An 18,803-nucleotide genomic window follows, 5' to 3' on the forward strand; every position below is an offset into this window, starting at 1 on the left:
CTTAGTAGGATCAGGTAGTCACTCTCGGCTAGATACCCAGAATCACCCCTGGGCCTGGGAACAGCGCCCACAGCTGTTCTGGGGATCATTTCCCTGAAGTGGTTTGCTGAACTACTCTCCAAACCAATTTCCTCTAATGCCAAGTGGCCAATTTTAAGGTAAGCATCCCAAATATATCCTTTTGATGATTATTGTGTGGTTCTTAGCCACTGATAACATAGGACATTTTTATGGGTAGGGAGGAGGGGGATCACAGGTCACAGTAGCTGGCATTAGTGGGGCCAGAGGCCAGGGAGGCTAAATGAATCCTGCAGTGGAATGAGTTTTTTTCCGATGAAGAACTGTCACATTCACAAAGGCCAACAGTGCTGTCCAACACGGAGCTGTTACCATGTGGTGCAGGAACTTTATTTTAGTTATGTATTTTTCTATTACAAAACAAGTCAGATAATTTTAGTATTGTATTTTATTAAATATTTACTTGCCATAAAAATTCATCAAAAACGACCCAAGAAAGTGCAAAATCACTTGATAACTGTTTTTCTACACCTTGGTTTGGATGAGAAAGTCTTATAAGCAAATGGAGGGTATCCGAGAAGTACTTACTACAGTACTTCATGCACTGAACAGCTCTGAGAAGAAGAAATTCTGTTATTCTGAAGACTTAAATCTTGTTCATGTATTTCTTTAAAATGTATACTTTAAAGGTAAATCATATAATTACTCACACTTGTTTGGTAAAGCCTAAACTTCTGAGCATTTGGGAAGAAATCACATGTAAAAGCATTCACTTCAATGCAACTGAATGCTATTGATGCAAAACAAAACAAAACAAAACACCCATATCCTTCAAAAAAGTGGCTGAACGTGCATCCGAATTTCCTGGGGAAAATGATCGCAGCTACAGCCTGCCGGCCCACCCCTGGCGTCTCTGACGAGTCTCCAGGTACTGCTGACATGCTCAGTCCAGGCACCACACTCTAAGGATCACTGCGTTAAGATAGTCTTCAGAAGTCAAACTAATAATTCATGCCCAGATGCTGCTGCTTTTTCTAATAGTAAATAAATAAAAGAACATTTCAGGTATGGAATCATCAAACTTTACATCTTTAGATTCTTAAAAAGTCCTTCTTGAATAGATTGTTCATCTTGGCTCAAAATGATTCCCATGAGTTCAAAAGACAGAACCAGAGGACCGGCCAGTACTGGGTGACCTATGACTGCATGAAAACATTTACTTACAAAATACACAGCAACTATTAGGGTACACGGACCTTGTTCCTATCTCCTCCATGCTTCTTCCTTTTAGAAAACCCAGTATCCTGGGGAGTAATATACCCAGACTGAGAATGTGACCGATCATGAATGTTCACATAGGTATCACAGCAAATGCCATACTTAAGACTCTGATTCAGGGACTTCCTCGTCAGGGCAGCAGTAGTATTCCACAAAACATATCTGTCCATCTTCATTTCTAATCATATACTGTAATGAGAGGAATCCTCGGTTATCTGTTCGAATAGACACCTTACATGATAGGACTAATGCCTTTGTAGAGGGCTTCAGTAAAGAAATCTTGTATCTGTAGAGGAGTAAATAAAAAGCTGTTATTTGGACACATTGAAAGCAGTGCTCATAACTCCCAAGGGAAGGACAAAAGTGAGCCAAGAACTACCTAGTAGTAAATGTAAGAATAAAATCAAATACTTGTCAAATTTGCTAATATTTTTCATTTTAAAAATGTCATCCATTATCACCACCCCAAATCCCCAAGTAAACCCAGCAACGTACTATTTATGTCGTTAGAATATCATACCTTTAGCAATAAATTGAAAGTTTTATAACATTTAATAGATATGTGGTCCTCAACCTCACCTTCATGACTAAATATTATTAAGAACTGACCTGTTGACCTGGGTCTGATTACATTGAAATGATTCCATCAAATCAGAATCTTTGGGATAATCAAGGTGGGAGCTTCCTGCATTCCCAAAAGTAGATAACCTAGAGTAAAAAAAAAAAAAATTGAGCAACTCATTTATTCACTGGTCCAACAATAAGCCGCATAAGGATCCCAATAAAGACACCTCCTTGAAAAGCTCATTCGCGGGAGCACCTGGGTGGCTCAGTCCGTTAAGCGTCTGCCTTTGGCTCAGGTCATGATCTCACGGTTCATGGACTCGAGCCGCGCGTCGGGCTCTGTGCTGACAACCAGCTCAGAGCCAGGAGCCTGTTTCAGATTCTCTATTTCCCTCTTTCTCTGACCCTCCCCCTGCTCACGCTGTCTCTCTCTCTCTCACAGAAATAAATTTAAAAACTTAAAAAAAAAAGCGCTCATTCATGGAGTGAAACAGATATGTAAACAAATGGTGACGATTATGACAATCACAGTAACAAAGACCCCTGCAGGATGGTGTGGGAGTACAGCAGAACCAGCAACTAATAAACAGCTTGGAGAAAAAAAATCAATCACAAAAGGAATCCAGGGGTGTTTGCCTCTATTTCATTACCTTAGTTCTACTCTGATACTCATTTTTCTACATCCTTAAATCAGAAATAGGGGCGCCTAGTGGCTCAGTCAGTACGCATCTTGATTTTGACTCAGGTCATGATCTCACGGCTCGTGAGATTGAGCCCCGCGACAGGTTCTGTGCTGACGGTGCAGAACCCGCTTTTTGCTCTCCCTCTTCCTCTGCCCCTCCCCCACATTCTCTTTCTCTCTCAAAATAAACAAACATTAAAAAAATAATATAAAAGGAGACAGTTGAAGAGTGATGGAAAACCCTGATGCACCTCATCTGCAAGCCTGGGATCCTGTCCCCTCTCTACTGCCACACCCAGCAATTACAGCTCTTCTGTTTCTATTTAGGCTGTTTCATGGCTTTCCTTATTTGGTAATATCAGCAGTTTGTGTGTAGACAATTTGTAAATGTTTACACGCTATTTAATCTGCAAGAGTCTACTGACCACTTGCTATGGGGTTAACAAGTCAGTAGGTACTACGTGGGCACAGACCTACGTGCTGGTCTTCCCCAGGTTCCATCTTGTAGCTCCTCTAACGTAACCTCCTCCTCTGAGCCATCCTGTCCAGACTCCCATATCTAAATTTCTAGTCTAGACAGATCTCCTGTACTTCCTGAGTCCAACTACTCCTTAGTGTCATAGACACCTTAAATTTAACAAAACCAGAAAGAAATTTCACCTCCTGGTTCCCCCCATACCAGAGATGAAAGATACCATGATCCATCTGGTTACTATGCGAAGATATCATATAAATGGTGGTCCTCTGAAATATACTGTACAGGTGTCCAGAATATTAACTCATGTCACTGCTTATGGTTTCACTGATTTCCAGTTTGGTTAACATTTGAACCAATCTTGGGCCAAATTTTTAACTGCCTAATGTCATGATAAGAGACTTCAGTTCTTCTAGAGTAGATGTAAAAAGAACAACTTATACCTCTCATTCATTATGCATTTAGCTCCTTTACTCTTTAATATTCTGATGTATTTCAAAAGAGAAGAAATATTTAAATCTTCCAAACTTATTCTAATCCTGAAAATTTCATAATTTGTTGGTTCAAAATATCAGGAGCAACCTGAAAGTTTTTGACATTGTGTTCCTGCTGAAAATTACCCTCCCTCAGGAAGCTTACTTCAACTAATCATCCCTAAGTAGTCATGTACTGTTCCCTAAGAATCTGTGTATTGTTTTGGTACTTAATGGCATGCAATCCTGTTTCTTCTATGCTGTTTCACATATCTTCTCTTCACCTTGATTTTAAGCTGTTCCTTTCCAAAGTGTTTAAAAAGAAGAATATACACACAGTAGGTGACTAGTAGTCAGTGAATGAACCAGGTATAGAAAACATCTGCTCCCTTTTGCATCCTGTACTAACTTGAAAGGGAAGAAAAAGAAATACCATATGATACGAACACCTTTTCCAAAAGTTTAAGCCCAAATTTTCCTCGTGATGTAACCTGATCTACAACAGTACAATGAAAAAACCATTAGTTTATGAAATAGGAGACTGGGCTACTGATCTATAAACCAACACTACATAACTATGAAGCTTTAAGTCGTGAATTCATCTTCCTGGACCTTAAGTTTCCCGAACTATAAAAATAAGAGTAAAAGCTCTCTAAAGATCTGAAAATTCTAGGAAACTGGATAATAAAAGTTCTGCATCCCAAGCAAATGTGTAAGTAGGGAGACAGAGAAGACTACATGAGCTTTAATTGTGCTATGTTCAAATACCTGAAATAAGGCTTGTCAGGAGACATGGTGATCTGCAGGACCTCACTCGTCATATCCAATTCGGAAAATGCTTCACGGAGCCCCTCTGACTGCAGAATAATTTTATTAATAACATTGGTGCTGCAGAAATCAAAATCCAGAGTCTCCTCAGGCTCCTGAGTATTGATTTTACAGACTGTCACCACCCCTCCTTCTTCCAGAAAGAGCATCAAAGGGTAACCATAACCTTGGTAACACATCCGCAGTGCAGTTAAAGTGCCTGCAATGGAAATAAATCGAAGGTTGAGCTTAGCTTTATAGTACAGGTTCAGCTTCTCCTTAAATAATACATAAAACTCCTGAAGATTATTTTATTCTGCCCAGTTTCTAGCACACATGTATCTCTTTAGAAGAAGGGATCCTATCTTCCCTGATGACGGTTATGTGTAGACAGTTCAAAAAATAACTGTAACAAAACTGGGAACCAGAACAAAATATAATGTAACTCTTTGAAATTGTCTTCCAACTTGCCAAAAAAACCTCAGAAACGGCTTACTGATTTCATAGATCTACAATTTCAGTATGGAGAATCTGCATGGACCAATACTGCAAGTAACAGAATTACTGCAGAAGAAGCTGTGCTATTTCTCAAAGGTTCAATGCGTGCACGCAGCAGTGGCCTGCTTTCATGCCGTCTGCATTATAATGTCAGTGTACTCATTGTGACAAGGAATCAATCTTTTTTATTGGGAGATATTATTTATACTTTCTCAAGTTTTAAGATCAAATTGGGAGAAAGAGAGGGTGGTTAATGGTGGTGTGGACTTTAACACTGCAAACCACTAGAGAGGAGGAAGAATAGGACAGGATATTTTAGGCTCCTTTCCCTTAGTGGATGGAGAGCCACAATGCGGAATGGGGGAAAGCAGATGCTTTTATGAAAAACCAGCTAGGGAAAGCTGCATTAGAAAACTGTACAATTAGCAATAACAGAATTATTGGTATAAAATGAAAATATATTTTCTAGAGAACCACAGCCTAATTTTCCCTAATTATCTCCAGATTCCTTTCCTATGAAAGAAAATCATTCTTCTGGTGATTCCTTGTAGTCGTATATCCAGAGCAACTGAGTTCACTATTCCTAAAAAAATTAAATGTATAAATATTTTAAAAGAAAACATTTCAGAAAATAGATGATTTACAAACAGGGCTTAAGGAAATAAGAGCAAACAAATTTTGAACACAGTCAACTAGGAGTCAGGAGTGTTGGTTTGTTTTCTCTGCCACTAAACTGTGTGAATTCTGAACACGTTAGGGAAAAGAAGCAATACATGTTTCACACGTTCTCACAATGTTAAATAGAGATAATTAACACATATTCAGTCTTCTCTTGGTCAGTTCAAATTTAAAATCCCCAAAACTTTGTAAATTAAAAAAAGATTAATGTAAATATTTTTGCAAACATTTTGCAAATATTTGTAAAGAACCACAGCACACTTTCTATTAATATTGTGAAAAGTTAGAATCCATGATTGTGACCAATATAAAATGAATTTGCAATTTCTAAGATACGTTTATTACTTCTAATGATGTTTCCTGTATTTTTCTGATCATTCTGTATAACACTTTTGTGTCATTATAATGATAATAAAATGGTTCACCTGGCATAGGACTTGATCCAAATATAGATAAACAGTCTAAAAGGACAGTTAAATTTATTCGAAAAGTAACAGACTCTTCCTGAACTATAAACTCTTGAAATATTCCAGCCTGTGAAAAAAAAGGAAACATGAAAATGCATATATATTAATGAAAACTCACACAGAAGGTTCTATATTTCACTTTCTATGTTTTAAAAATAATATTATTCTAATTCCATGAAAATTTCTGATTACCAATAAAAACATCTTAAGCTTTTTCAACTATTATCCATTAAATAATACTACTCAGTAGTTCAAAGTGTAACAGTGATTTCAGTACCATGCAAAACTTTATCAAGGGTACTTTATCTAGTTTCTTTGATCTAAACTATCGTCCACATGACTTATCCCTTGTCTCATTTTTATGCCTATCAATAGAGCTAAAGTCACTTGGAATATAGCTAAACATGTGCATAAGTGATACTAGTTTTCTAATTTCTTTTGAGGAGAGGAACCGTGTCTTATCCCTCTATATCTGAGATCACACTGCACATTTAGGTGTTCCAAAAAAATGTTGGAATAATTTTGAAATCCTATCTGAACCACAAAAATATAACTTTGTAAGAACAAACTTTCTATTATGACCAATAAAAGGGAAAAGCAAAGCAGTGGCCAAGAGCATTTGCTCTGGAAACAAATGTTTGGGTTCTGATCCCAGCTCAGCCACTTGATCTGGCGCTGTTGGCAGATCACTTAAACTGTACCTCAGTTTCCTCACACATAAAATGGGAATAATAACAGAACCTACCTGATAGGACTATTGTATTAAATGAGGTTAAGTATCTAAAACACTCATAATAGTACCTGGCCCATAGTTTAGCTTAGTAAATTCTACATTATTATTATTACTAACCATTATCTCTATAAAACGAGAAAAGAATTTGCCAGGAGAGGGGAAGAATTCAAATAATGACATACTGCTCTCTAATTTAAATGATGTCTATTAAGCCTGTTGGAATTCATTAAACTGGGTGAATTATATCAAATGTCGTAGGCTTAAAGATGCCTACTTGCATACCTGGATAAAAGCATTTGCTTGCACACACTTTGCATTTTCCACTGTAACCTTGATTCCATTTTTCGTAGCGAAACAGGTAGCGTGTTCTCGGAAATGAATAGCCTTCAAGATAGTGGAGAGATTCCTAACGTTGTCAAGACTGGCCACTAAGCTGTAATCATTCTCATCTTGGATCTGTGGAGTTAGAAGGGGCATCGTCCACTGTACATCTGTCCCCAAGGGATGTTCCCAGTGCCAACACTTGCTGCTGCGGATCGCGAGACACCTGATGAGATAAGACAACAAAACTCCGGATCAATGTCGGCAAGGCCCGCGAAGTCAACCTGCGTCGAGGCGAAGCGGACGAGGCCTCGGCATTGAACTCAGCTGCACAGGGACTGGACCCACCTCTGGCCCTGTAACTCCGTAACTTTGGGGGGAAATTACACCTCTCTAAGCCCCGGTTTCCCGGTCTTTAGTAAGGGCCCACGAACACAGGAAAAGTTGTGAACAACGGCAACAGGCAACTAACACGGTAGTTCTACTTGAGGCCAGTTTCGCCACGCCAGACTCGGGCTCCGTGTTCCCGCAGAGTCGGGTTTGAGCTGTCCGGCGCCCCCAACCTTGCCCCTAACAGGAAAGGCGATGGAAGGCGGGCCCCAAGTCCTCGGAAGGTCCTCCCGTCCTGGGGCGCGGAAACTTTACCTCTGTGGCGGGGTCTGGACGCCCGAGAGCCCTTCGCAGCCAGGTCACCGGGGGAGCGAGCCTCGCCTCCCGGTTAGCTGGGCAGGAAGCGGAGCGGCTCCCGCCACTCCTTTCAGACCAGACAGCCACTTCGGCCACCGTCACCACAGAGTTAGCGGTGGCCTAGAGAGCCGCGAGTGCGTTACCAGAAACCGGAAAAAGGTACCATAGAGCCGGGGGACCGCAGAGCCGAGCGCACGGTATCATAGAGATCGGAAAGGGGCGCGAGCGGCGGAGCCGGAAGGAAAGCTGAGACAGAAGGAGATCGGGCAAGATGGCGGCGACCAAGAGGAAGCGGCGTGGAGGCTTGGCCGTTCAGGCGAAAAAGCCAAAACGGAACGAAACGGATGCCAAGCAGCCAGCTAAGCTACAAGACATGGTAGAAGAGGCGGAGGAAGAGGAGAGAAACCGTATCCCAGGCCCCGTTTGCAAGGTAGAGAGGGCTTACCTCCTGGTTGCACCTGCGGCTGCGGCTCTACGCGCCTTCACGGGGCTCTCCACCAACTGACGAGAGCCCTGCTGATTTCGGAGTTGCCTGTTACGCGAGCTCGGTCAGCTCTCCTCCCAATGGGACAGGGCGCCGCGCTTACAGCTAGCTCTCGTGCACGTGGCCGCCTTCCTGGAGGTGGCCGGCGGGGGAAGTGCGCCTGCTGCGGAACACTTAGTCGTTTTTAGGAAGCGACGTATGGGGTACTCAGTCTCAGTGTTCTCTCCTAGTAACTTCATTTTTCCCCTTGCGGGTGGTATTACTTTTCCTTAAAGTTATTTCTCGCTGATGAATATATATTTCTCCCAGTGGTTAGTATCCCCTTATCCCGCCTTAGTTACTGGCCGTCAGGGACCCTAAAGCTTGTTTTGCAGTCCGTTGAAGAGATGCTCTCCTTGTGGCCTTTGACTTGTGTGATCAGGTCTTTAACTCTTCAGGAATGATGAAAGCTAGACCAGATACAATGAATTTTTCTTGTATTCACATTTGCAATATGTCAGGCGTGGCACGAAGTTAGTTTTGAGGATTGCTAAACTAGAGGGTGACTCCTTTCTGAAGTGTTGGGAGTTTAGAAGGAAACTAATTCATGTAAGTTCATGGTTGTATTCAGAAGAAAGTGAACACAAGTTGTTGGGCCTAACGTCCATTCCTTAAGCTAGATCCAGTACTGTGGGGAGACAAAGATGGTCTTTGATTTTTTCCTCTTTTGATTCTTTTTCTACTTTTCCTGACCCTTAGCATAGTACTCTAGCAGGTGGTAGGTGATAAGTGACTATATATGGTGGTGGCAAGGCATTAGGAAAAGAGTTAGCTCTGAGGGATAAAAAGTGCATTTAAATTCTAGCCCTGCAGTTAATTAATTAATGGCCACAGTTTGAGCTCTTTCCTCATCTGCAAATTAAGAGGAAGAAAATGTATTTCACTTTGTGAAAAATAAGCTGCACTTCTAGAAGATTTTCAGTAAATGTTAATGTACCCACTCTTCCCTTCAACTGAGAAGAAGTAGGATAGTATCTATGACCTGAGCCATAATGTGAGAAATTGTATGGAGGTTTGGAAGATAGAGGTTACTTTTAGGACAGTGAGGTCATGAAGGATTTAGATTTAGCCCTTGAGCTGGATCTCAAAGTACGGGCACAATTTCAGTATTCGATATTCAAAAATGAATGATCAGAGGCAGTGACATGGAGGGAAAACGTTCAAAATTAAAGAAAATAGAGCCAGATTAACTTTGGTAGTGTTGATTTGGGGCAATAGTGAGGTAAAAATACGCATATGTTTTCTAATCCAGTGTTAAAGTGATGTCATTTTGGAGTTTGCTTAGAAAATCCAGGGAGGTTAAGATGTGATTGAATCAGTGCTTTAAAAAGATTAAGCTATAGCCGGTCATACCCTATTGAAGAAACCCCTATCTGGGAAGGCTAGCCATTCAGGAGATTTAAGGTGATAAGGATTTACTGTGAATATGAGGCTCAGGACACTGAAGCAACCTATCCAAGGTCACACAGTAGTGGCTCTACTTACAATACACACATTTTTGGTATGTTTTTCAATTACTCCTAAGTTACTTCTCTGTAACCTAAGGGATGCCTTTGTAATAAAGGTGTTTAACTCAAAAAATAAAAAAAGATGGTTAGGATCTGAATGAGGGCTCTGTGAATGGGAAGGGATTAAGAGTTGTTGCAAAGAGAAATCAGCAGCATTGAGGAGTGCTTGTGACATAGGAGAATGGGGCAAATAGGTATTTCAGAGCCTGGGGGGATGGAAATGATGGCATCATGAGAAAAATAAACAAGAAATTTACTGTATTTAAGGCGTAGTATTCCTAGAGTTGAATTTAAGGTATTAAGTCAAATACTTGGTATTAGGAGTGGGGAGAGGAGAGTTCCTTACCTTTCTATAGATATGACAATTGAAGCTATGGAATGATTATGAGAACTCTGTCCTGGAAAGAACAAAAATAAAAAGAGGGCTAGGAAAGAATCTGGAGTCAGGAGGAGGAATTGGAAAGATGGAAGAAGAAAAACCAAAAGTGAGGAAAGTCAGAGCATTTCTGGGAGGCAGCCATGGTCGGTGAATTCCTCGGGGAGAGTGTCAAGATTGTTTGGCCTGCTACCTGGAAGCTTTTTATGAATCTTTTTGTGTCTCTCTACTCACCTTATATACAAGGAGTTAATTTTTTTTTTTTTTTAGTAGTTAACTTTTTCCTTGGCTGTATTATTTTATTAGAATCAAGAGCTACCTTTAGCTTGCTTCTTTAGATAGGGGATCTAAATTTTGTCTGTTAGATAAAATGGGGACTTTTGTTTCCTTTTTTGGCTCTTCCCATGATGCCATGATGCTTTGCCATTTCTGTCCTGTATGACAGATACATAGTGGTTATCTAAATAAGGATTTCATGCTGTTCTTGCCTCCATGCCTTTACTGATTTGCTTGCTTGTTGACAGTCTTCCCTGACTCCTGGTAGGAACCTAGTAAATATAAGTTAATACTAAAGTTCTCTTGTGAAAGGAATATTGACTAGGGAGTGCATTCTGATTTCAGCAGTGAAAAGATTCTAGAGCGAAACATGTCAGTTCTTTGAATTACACACATGGGAGAGAGGCAGAATTAGGGATGTAGTCTTGATACATTGGAGGATGGTGGAGTATTAACTGGATGCTTTTAAAGCTATCATGAAAAAACAAGGTAGCTTCAGTAAGAGATTTAAAAATCTTCACATTTCCTTTTTTCTTTCAGGGCAAGTGGAAAAATAAGGAGCGGATTCTTATCTTTTCTTCTAGAGGAATAAATTTCAGAACAAGACATTTAATGCAAGACTTGAGAATGTTGATGCCTCATTCTAAAGCAGGTGCCTTTATATCCTACATTTTAAAAGTTCTTTTTTTTTTTTTTTTAAATGTTTTATTTATTTCTAGGAGAGAGAGAGACAGCATGAGCAGGGGAGGGTCAGAGAGAGAGGGAGTCACAGACTCGGAAACAGGCTCCAGGCTCTGAGCTGGCAGTCAGCACAGAGCCCAACGCGGGGCTCGAACCCACGAACCGCGAGATCATGATCTGAGCGAAAGTCGGACGCTTAACCGACTAAGCCACCCGGGCGCCCCTACATTTTAAAAGTTCTTAAATACATTTATGTGTTTTTACTTTCAATCACCGTTCAACCTTGTCATTTGTTCAGCCTTAGGTAAAGAACTAAGCCATCTCAGAAGTTCATCTTTTCAGTGACAGGATTTTTCCAGTTAACACTTTGTTAGAAATTCTTTGCGAAATTCATTAAACATTTCCTTCACTTTCTTAGATATTAACCTGCTATTAATTATCAAAACGGTGTTTGAGGATCCAGGAATGCCTTCCTTGTAATGCTCTCAAAGGTTACAAGCTAGTTTGTCCTCCTGAATAATTCAGGACTGCCATGTATTGCTATCTACAGTTTTTTTTTTTTCCTAAGTGTTCTTGGAATTCCTGGGTGGCTCAGTTGGTTAAGCATCTGACTCTCCGTTTCGATTTCGTCTCTTGGATCGAGCCCCATGTCCAACTCTGCGCTGGCAGAGCAGACCCTGCTTGCGATTCTCTCTCCCTATCTGTCTCTGCCCCACCCATGCCCACGATTGCTCTCTCTCTCGCTCTCAAAATAAATAAACTTAAAAAAACTGTTCTTATTAAGAAGTTAATAGACTGGAGTAGGATTTGAAGCACCTTTAATTTGGGGCTTAGCCTACTTCTAAATGCCAAGATAGTCTTTTTAGCAATGATGTGTCCTGCAGCCAGGTGAAGCTGTAACCTTAGACATGTGGCACTACCACCATGCAGCTGCTTCTGTGTCTGGGTCAGAGGGCGCTTTTGGCTCTAATTCTAGGTAATAGCTTTGTTTCTTAGACCACTGTTTCTCAAACCGGGGTCTGTTGTTATATCTTCATATCTCTAAAACTAACAAGAGATTTAATTTATATTGTTTTTTTCTGTGATCTAAAACAGTTTTTTTTTTTTCAGTCTGTCTCCTTTGACAACTATGATTCAAGATTGAAAGAAAGTTTTCTACAGTTCAAATTTTAGTTTCTTCAGTGAATGTTCCTAGTTCCTTCAGTGAATGCAATCCTAGAACATAGTCTTTGTGAGAATGTTTCCATATTTGAAAGGGACTTAAAGAATATCTAAAGTTGATGAGAAACACTGCTAAGATCATAGTTTATGATGCTTGAGGACTATTTTTAATCAGTCATTTTTATAAAAAGTGAATATTTTTTAAAAAGTCATGTATTTTTAGATCTAATAATTTTGAAAAGTAATAAAACATGGGGTGCCTGCATGGCTTGGTTGGTTAAGCATCCAGCTTTGGCTCAGGTCATGATCTTACAGTTCGTGAGTTCAAGCCCCGTGTCAGGCTCTGTGCTGATAGCTCAGAGCCTGGAACCTGCTTCAGATTCTATTTTTCCCTTTCTCTCTCTGTGCCTCGCCCGCTCACACACTGTCTCTCTCTCATACTCAAAAATAAAATATTTTTTAAAAAAATTATTCTCTTTTAAACTGAAGATTGTAAAAATAGTACTTTTTTAGAAAGAGTGTGTGTGATTTGTTTGAAATAGCTTTGAAATCTTACTTTCTTTATTCTTTTTATAGATACGAAAATGGATCGTAAAGACAAGTTATTTGTCATTAATGAGGTAATTTTAGATAGTAATTCAAGTAAACTATTCTGGGAACTCTAGGAACAATATTTTGAAACACTAAAGATAGTTCATTTAAAGAATAATCAGTTATTCAGTGACTTTTAAATTGTTTTGTAAAAGATACTTGGACAAATATTATTAACTCTTCAATAATCTGCCTTACAAATTTTTATAACCTCACTGTCTATATCTCACACTTTAGTGCTTCAGTATGTATTATTTCTTGATCATTCTTACATTTGTCTTATCTCACCAAACAGACTGAAATTTTTGAAAGACAGGGATAATATCTTATTCTTTTTTTTTCTCACGTACAGTACAGTGCTAGATTCACAGTAGTTACCTGTTAAAAAAACTATCAACATGTACAAAATTTTAAAAAATCTGTTAATTATTTTTAAAACCACACATTTTAAAAAGTATTTTGTCAGTATCAAAAGTGAAACACATGGTATTTGCTCTTAAGATACTACAAGTTAGTAATAGGTTAATTTTCAGAGTATTGTTGAAGATACTGAGCTTACATCTTAAAGCACATTTTTAAAAATTTAGAAGAATTGTTTTCAGATAATTTTCTTTCACTGTTAGAAGGTTTGCTTTATTCATTTAGCACAGATATTTGAATCTCTGCTATATATTCTAGTGCTGTAGAAACGGTTAAACAAAACAACACCCCAGTGATCCAGTGGGATCCACATTCTAATGGGGGATTCTGTCCATGAACAAGTATAATTTCAAGGGAAGATAGGTGAAAAACACGGTGAGTTTCCAGCAACTGAGGCTTGACCGGAAAACAGTTAACTTAGTGTTATTGTTTGTTCTAAGGCCAATAAGAAACAAAAGCATTGGACCTACGACTTTCTTTAAGTTATTAGGTTAAAAGTCTCAGGTAGTTGAGAGTTGATGGGTATATGCAGATTTATGAATATTACAGTAATAGAAACCTTCCAGGTGTTGAAGTTCAATTCAGCTATATTTCTATCTTTCACCAGTCCCTTAATGATTTTACAAAACTAAATCACAAAAATAATGTTATAGGATAGTACAGATGAAGAAGAAAAGTCTTAAATTTCTTGAGCTTTAAATCAAAACACTGAAGAGTTAAAAATAACCAGGGGCACCTGGATGGCTCAGTTGGTAAAGCGTTCCAAACTCAGCTCAGGTCATGATCTCACAGTTTGAGTTCAAGCCCCACTTCAGGCTCTGTGCTGACAGCTCAGAGCCTGGAGCCTGCTTCAGATTCTGTTTGTCCCATTCTTTGCCACTCCCACACTCTCACTATGTTTCTCTCTCAAAAATAAACAAATATTAAAAAAGATTAAAGTAACCATCGTAGGGATGCCTGGGTGGCTCAGTCGGTTGAGTGTCTGACTCTTGATTTTGGCTCAGGTCATGATCCAGGGTTGTGAGATCGAGCCCCACATCAGGCTTTGTGCTGAGCTGGAGCATGCTTAAGATTCTCTCTCTGCCCCTCTCCCCCACATGTGCACTCACTCTCTCTCTCTCAAATAAAAGTAATAATAAAAATAGCAGTTGTAAAGGATGTATTGGTTCTTTAAGGACTGTATTTTCCTAAGATCAGTGAGGCTAACACTAGTGTGCTTTATCCCTAGGGTATCTTTTTTTTTTTTTCCTCACTCTGCGTAGGTTGTACCTGGAGTATGGTTGGAAGAAGAGGATGCCATTAAGCAGAGGAGAGGCCAGAGTATCTAGTTTACCTCAGGCAGAATACCTGAGAGGAACTTTAAATGGGTTTTTTTTTTAGTTTGTTTTTTGTTGTGGTGAATTTACCTAGATTCAGACCTTTGTAGCCTATTAGTCTGCTTAAGTATTTTTGGAGGAATCTAGATATTAATTGCATTGAATTGCTTTTGTTCTCATTTTTATTGTCTCTTTCATTTTTCTATACTTTGCTCTCTTTAGGTTTGTGAAATGAAAAACTGCAATAAATGTATCTATTTTGAAGCTAAGAAAAAACAGGATCTCTATATGTGGTAAGAGTATGTATTAAGTAAGATTTTGGTGGAACTGTTCTTGTAAATGGATTATTATTTGTATTTCTTAGGTTATATAGCTCTTTCAGTCTTTTATGTAAAAAGACTCTTTTATGTAAAAGTCTTTTATGTAAAAAGACTTGCTCCAGGGGATGAAGCAAACTCATTTGATTCGATGAAAGTCAAAACTTTTAAAGAAAATTAAATGTGCACATTATGATGTTTTTTAAACCTTGAGGTAGTAAGAATTTACTACATTCTAAATTCTAATTAGTTGAAAAAACTCCATATTTTTCAGGCTTTCAAATTCACCTCATGGACCATCTGCTAAATTCCTTGTTCAAAATAGTAAGTTGACTCCATTTAAGATTTTTTTAATGTTGGGGCTCCTGGGTGACATAGTCAGTTAAGCGTCCGACTTCGGCTCAGGTCATGATCTCATGATTCGTGGGTTCGAGCCCTGTGTTGACAGCTAGCTCAGAGCCTGGAGCCTTTTGCGGATTCTGTGTCTCCCTCTCTCTCTGACCCTCCCCTGCTCAAGTTGTCTCTCTCTCTCAGAAATAAATAAAAACATTTAAAAAAAAAAAAAAAGATTTTTTTAATGCAAAATTCGCTCTTTTGGGATAATTGTACTAATAACTTTTTGTTGTCATAATTTTTCTAGTTCATACCCTAGCTGAACTAAAGATGACTGGAAACTGTTTGAAAGGTTCTCGGCCCCTTTTGTCTTTTGACCCTGTAAGTTTCTCATTTAGTATATGAGGTCTGATTTCATTATTTTGCCTGGTTGTTTTTTCGTGGATATGGTTATGTAATTCAATTGAGTTAAAAGACTTGAAAAAAGCCACAATTTTAAACAAAACACTGTTGTCAAATAATATGTTCACTTTATTTTTTTTATAGGCTTTTGATGAATTACCACATTATGCTTTGTTAAAAGAACTCTTAATTCAGGTAAATATCATTTTAGAAAGTATTTTTAGTAATATAAATGAGTGTCTCCTTTGGACTTTTTGTTAATTTAGCTATCTAAAACATTACATGGAATGTGGTAGAATAAGAAACTAACGGCACTTATTTTTATACTAGATCTTTAGTACACCCCGGTATCATCCCAAAAGCCAGCCATTTGTGGACCATGTGTTTACTTTCACCATTTTGGATAACAGGATATGGTTTCGGAACTTCCAGGTTAGCTTTGATTAAATTTTAATTATACTTTGAAATGAAGTAGGATACATAATGTTTGTGAAAATGCAAATAAGTCCTTTTGTCTGAAATAGCTTTTTGCCTCCACACACTTGTAGCAGTTAACTACCGTCTCATATTTTACCTCCTTCTCTACCTATTTCTTTTCACGGCTATCAGTTGATTTGGAGTAAGGTTTTTCTAACAAGCAACTATATATTGAGGAAAATATGTTTCTCTCCAGAGGTTGGAATCTGGGGACGGAGGGTGTTAAGACTTAGAAAAAATGATCTCTGTAGAATTCATTCATTGAGAACTGTAAGATTCTGTGAATCACACAGTACCTTGTTTAGGAGAGGTGATTCTAGAAATTTTGAAGCAGGAGTTTCGCAGGATGATAAATCTGCAGCAAAGTAGAGAAGTAGAAAGAAGAGCAAGACCATGTTAGACAGCATTGAAAGTAACCTAGGCTGTTTTTTGGGCACCTGGGTGATTCAGTTGGTTGAGCGTCCAGCTTTGGCTCAGGTCATGATCACCCAGTTCATGGGTTCAAGCCCTGCATCCAGCTCACTGCTATCAGCACAGAGCCTGCTTTGGATCCTCTGTCCCCACTTCCGTCCCCACCCCCAGACCCTCCACCTGGTTGCTCTTTCTTTCAAAAAATAAAAAGCATTAAAAGAATATTTATGGGGTGTCTGGCTGGCCCAGTCGGTTATGCATCTGACTTTGGCTCAGGTCATGATCTCACAGTTCATGAGTTAGAGCCCCACATTGGGTTTGCTATCAGTGCAGAGCCTGCTTCATACCCTCTCTGCCTGCTCATGCACTCTCTTTCTCAAAAAAATTTTTTATTAATTTAATTTTTTTATGTTTATTTTTGAGAGAGACAGAGCACAAGGAGGGGAGAGTCAGAGACACAGAATCCCAAGCAGGCTCCAGGCTCTGAGCTGTCAGCAGAATTGCTCAACAGAGGGCTTGAACTCATGAGCCATGAGATCCTGAGCTGACACTTGACACTTAACTGACTGAGCCACCCAGGTGCCCCTCAAGAAAAATAAAATTAAAGTAACCTAGGCTGTTTTCTGCATTGTTGTTCTATTAGATACCTTGCAGTGTGCGTTAAACATACCCCTTAACCTCTGAGAACAGACAAACCTGAACCAACAGTGTTAGTATTTGTAGCTCAGAAGTTGCCTCTTAATTCAACAATCAGCAACCATTCAAAAATAAATTTGGACATGTATCCTTTTATCTTTTTATATACCTTTTAATATAATTTGAATTAGATATATAAATACAACTTAGGGGCTGGCTTAAATTTTAAATCTTTTTATTTTTTTATGTTTTATTTATTTCTGAGAGAGAGAGAGAGAGAGGCAGCATGAACAGGGGAGGGTCAGAGAGAGAGGGAGATACAGAACAGGTTCCAGGTTCTGAGCTAGCTGTCAGCACAGAGCCCAATGCGGGGCTTGAACCCACAAACTGTGAGATCATGACCTGAGCCAAAGTCGAATGCTTAACCGACTGCGCCACCCAGGCGCCCCATGGCTTAAATTTTAAAAGGGTTCCCCATCGGGTGCTTTAATACGTTTTATTACAGTGGCTGTGTTTTAAAAATTTATTTAACCACAGTTTTTCAAGAATACGTGAATTGTGAGAAGCCAAATAAAGACCAAATTGTAATTACTCAGTTTTAAAAGAACACACTGAAAAAAATGTTAATATTTTCCCATGACAATTACCTGTAACTAGTAATATATTTCAGAGAATACCGATAATTTGGCCAAGTTTGCACTTCTACTCTAATTTAATTGGCTCTCACTTCTTTTAGGCATATTCTTAATGAGATTATAGCCAGGGTAACTTTTAGAAAGAGTAGATCCAAACCAAAATGAAATGTTTCCTTTTTATTAAAGATCATAGAAGAAGATGCTGCTCTTGTAGAAATAGGACCTCGTTTCGTTTTAAATCTGATAAAGATTTTCCAGGGAAGTTTTGGAGGACCAACTTTATATGAAAATCCTCACTACCAGTCACCAAACATGGTAAGCTATTTTTGTTGTTTACTTGGGTCCTCAGTGCCCCAGAGAACTCTGGCCAAAATAATTTTGTCAAGTGATTTCTGTTACTGTGAAACTTTATTTGGTTTTTGCTGCTTACAGCCTTGCAGATTACTACTATTTTTTAATGACATGAGTGCAGGGAAAATCCGATTCATAAGTGAATGTCCTCACCATATATAATGTTTATTTTTAGTTTGAAAGTGTCTTATGGAGTTTTTTTTGTTTTTAGCATCGGCGTGTCATAAGATCCATCACAGCTGCAAAATACAAAGAGAAACAACAGGTGAAAGATGCACAGAAAATGAAAAAGAAAGAACCACAGACAGTTCTGCCACATGATCCCACTGCAGATGTGTTTGTTATACCAGCTGAAGAAAAGCCGGTAGAAATACAGTGGGTAAAACCAGAGCCGAAAGTTGATTTGAAAGCAAGAAAGAAAAGGATTTACAAAAGGCAAAGAAAATTGAAACAGAAGATGAACAGTGGGAATGCAAAATGAATCAGTGGATAACTGACTTTTCAGTAATTTTGTATTTATTTTGTATTCAATGTGTAAATACTTTTATTATCCCGGACTACCTTAGACCTCATTAGTGTGACATTTAAGACAAAGAAAAACCAAATTAAATTTGTGGCTTCAGTGATGTGTATGTTTTTTCTAAATATCCCCAGAACTTATCAGTTAATTTCTGTGTTTCTTTTCAGAGCTTGTTTAGCACACTTAAG

General features: G+C 38.8%; 2 protein-coding genes across 4 annotated transcripts; one reads left to right on the forward strand and one right to left on the reverse strand.

Moving 5' to 3' along the window:
- Positions 1 to 386: 386 nt before the first annotated feature.
- RAD1 (RAD1 checkpoint DNA exonuclease) lies at positions 387 to 8,231 on the reverse strand. 3 transcript variants are annotated; one of them, XM_039248258.1, is made up of 6 exons: positions 8,127 to 8,231; positions 6,956 to 7,220; positions 5,899 to 6,007; positions 4,259 to 4,517; positions 1,906 to 2,004; positions 387 to 1,582 (listed from the first exon to the last, which is right to left on the reverse strand). In XM_039248258.1, the coding sequence occupies exons 2-6, from the start codon at positions 7,148 to 7,150 to the stop codon at positions 1,399 to 1,401; spliced, it is 846 nt and encodes a 281-aa protein (XP_039104189.1). In that variant the 5' UTR covers positions 7,151 to 7,220; positions 8,127 to 8,231; the 3' UTR covers positions 387 to 1,398. The 3 variants fall into 3 exon arrangements, with proteins under 3 accessions (XP_039104189.1, XP_039104188.1, XP_039104190.1); XM_039248257.1 differs by lacking the exon at positions 8,127 to 8,231 and adding an exon at positions 7,640 to 7,815; XM_039248259.1 differs by lacking the exon at positions 8,127 to 8,231 and adding an exon at positions 7,467 to 7,533.
- Positions 7,920 to 18,721, forward strand: BRIX1 (biogenesis of ribosomes BRX1). Its single transcript, XM_039248255.1, has 10 exons — positions 7,920 to 8,111; positions 10,905 to 11,016; positions 12,783 to 12,826; positions 14,756 to 14,826; positions 15,125 to 15,174; positions 15,491 to 15,564; positions 15,730 to 15,780; positions 15,916 to 16,017; positions 17,931 to 18,059; positions 18,307 to 18,721. The coding sequence occupies exons 1-10, from the start codon at positions 7,953 to 7,955 to the stop codon at positions 18,574 to 18,576; spliced, it is 1,062 nt and encodes a 353-aa protein (XP_039104186.1). The 5' UTR covers positions 7,920 to 7,952; the 3' UTR covers positions 18,577 to 18,721.
- Positions 18,722 to 18,803: the final 82 nt, after the last annotated feature.

Source organism: Hyaena hyaena, unplaced genomic scaffold (genome assembly GCF_003009895.1).
Source record: "Hyaena hyaena isolate Hyena2069 unplaced genomic scaffold, ASM300989v1 scaffold_310, whole genome shotgun sequence".
Lineage (NCBI taxonomy): Eukaryota > Metazoa > Chordata > Mammalia > Carnivora > Hyaenidae > Hyaena > Hyaena hyaena.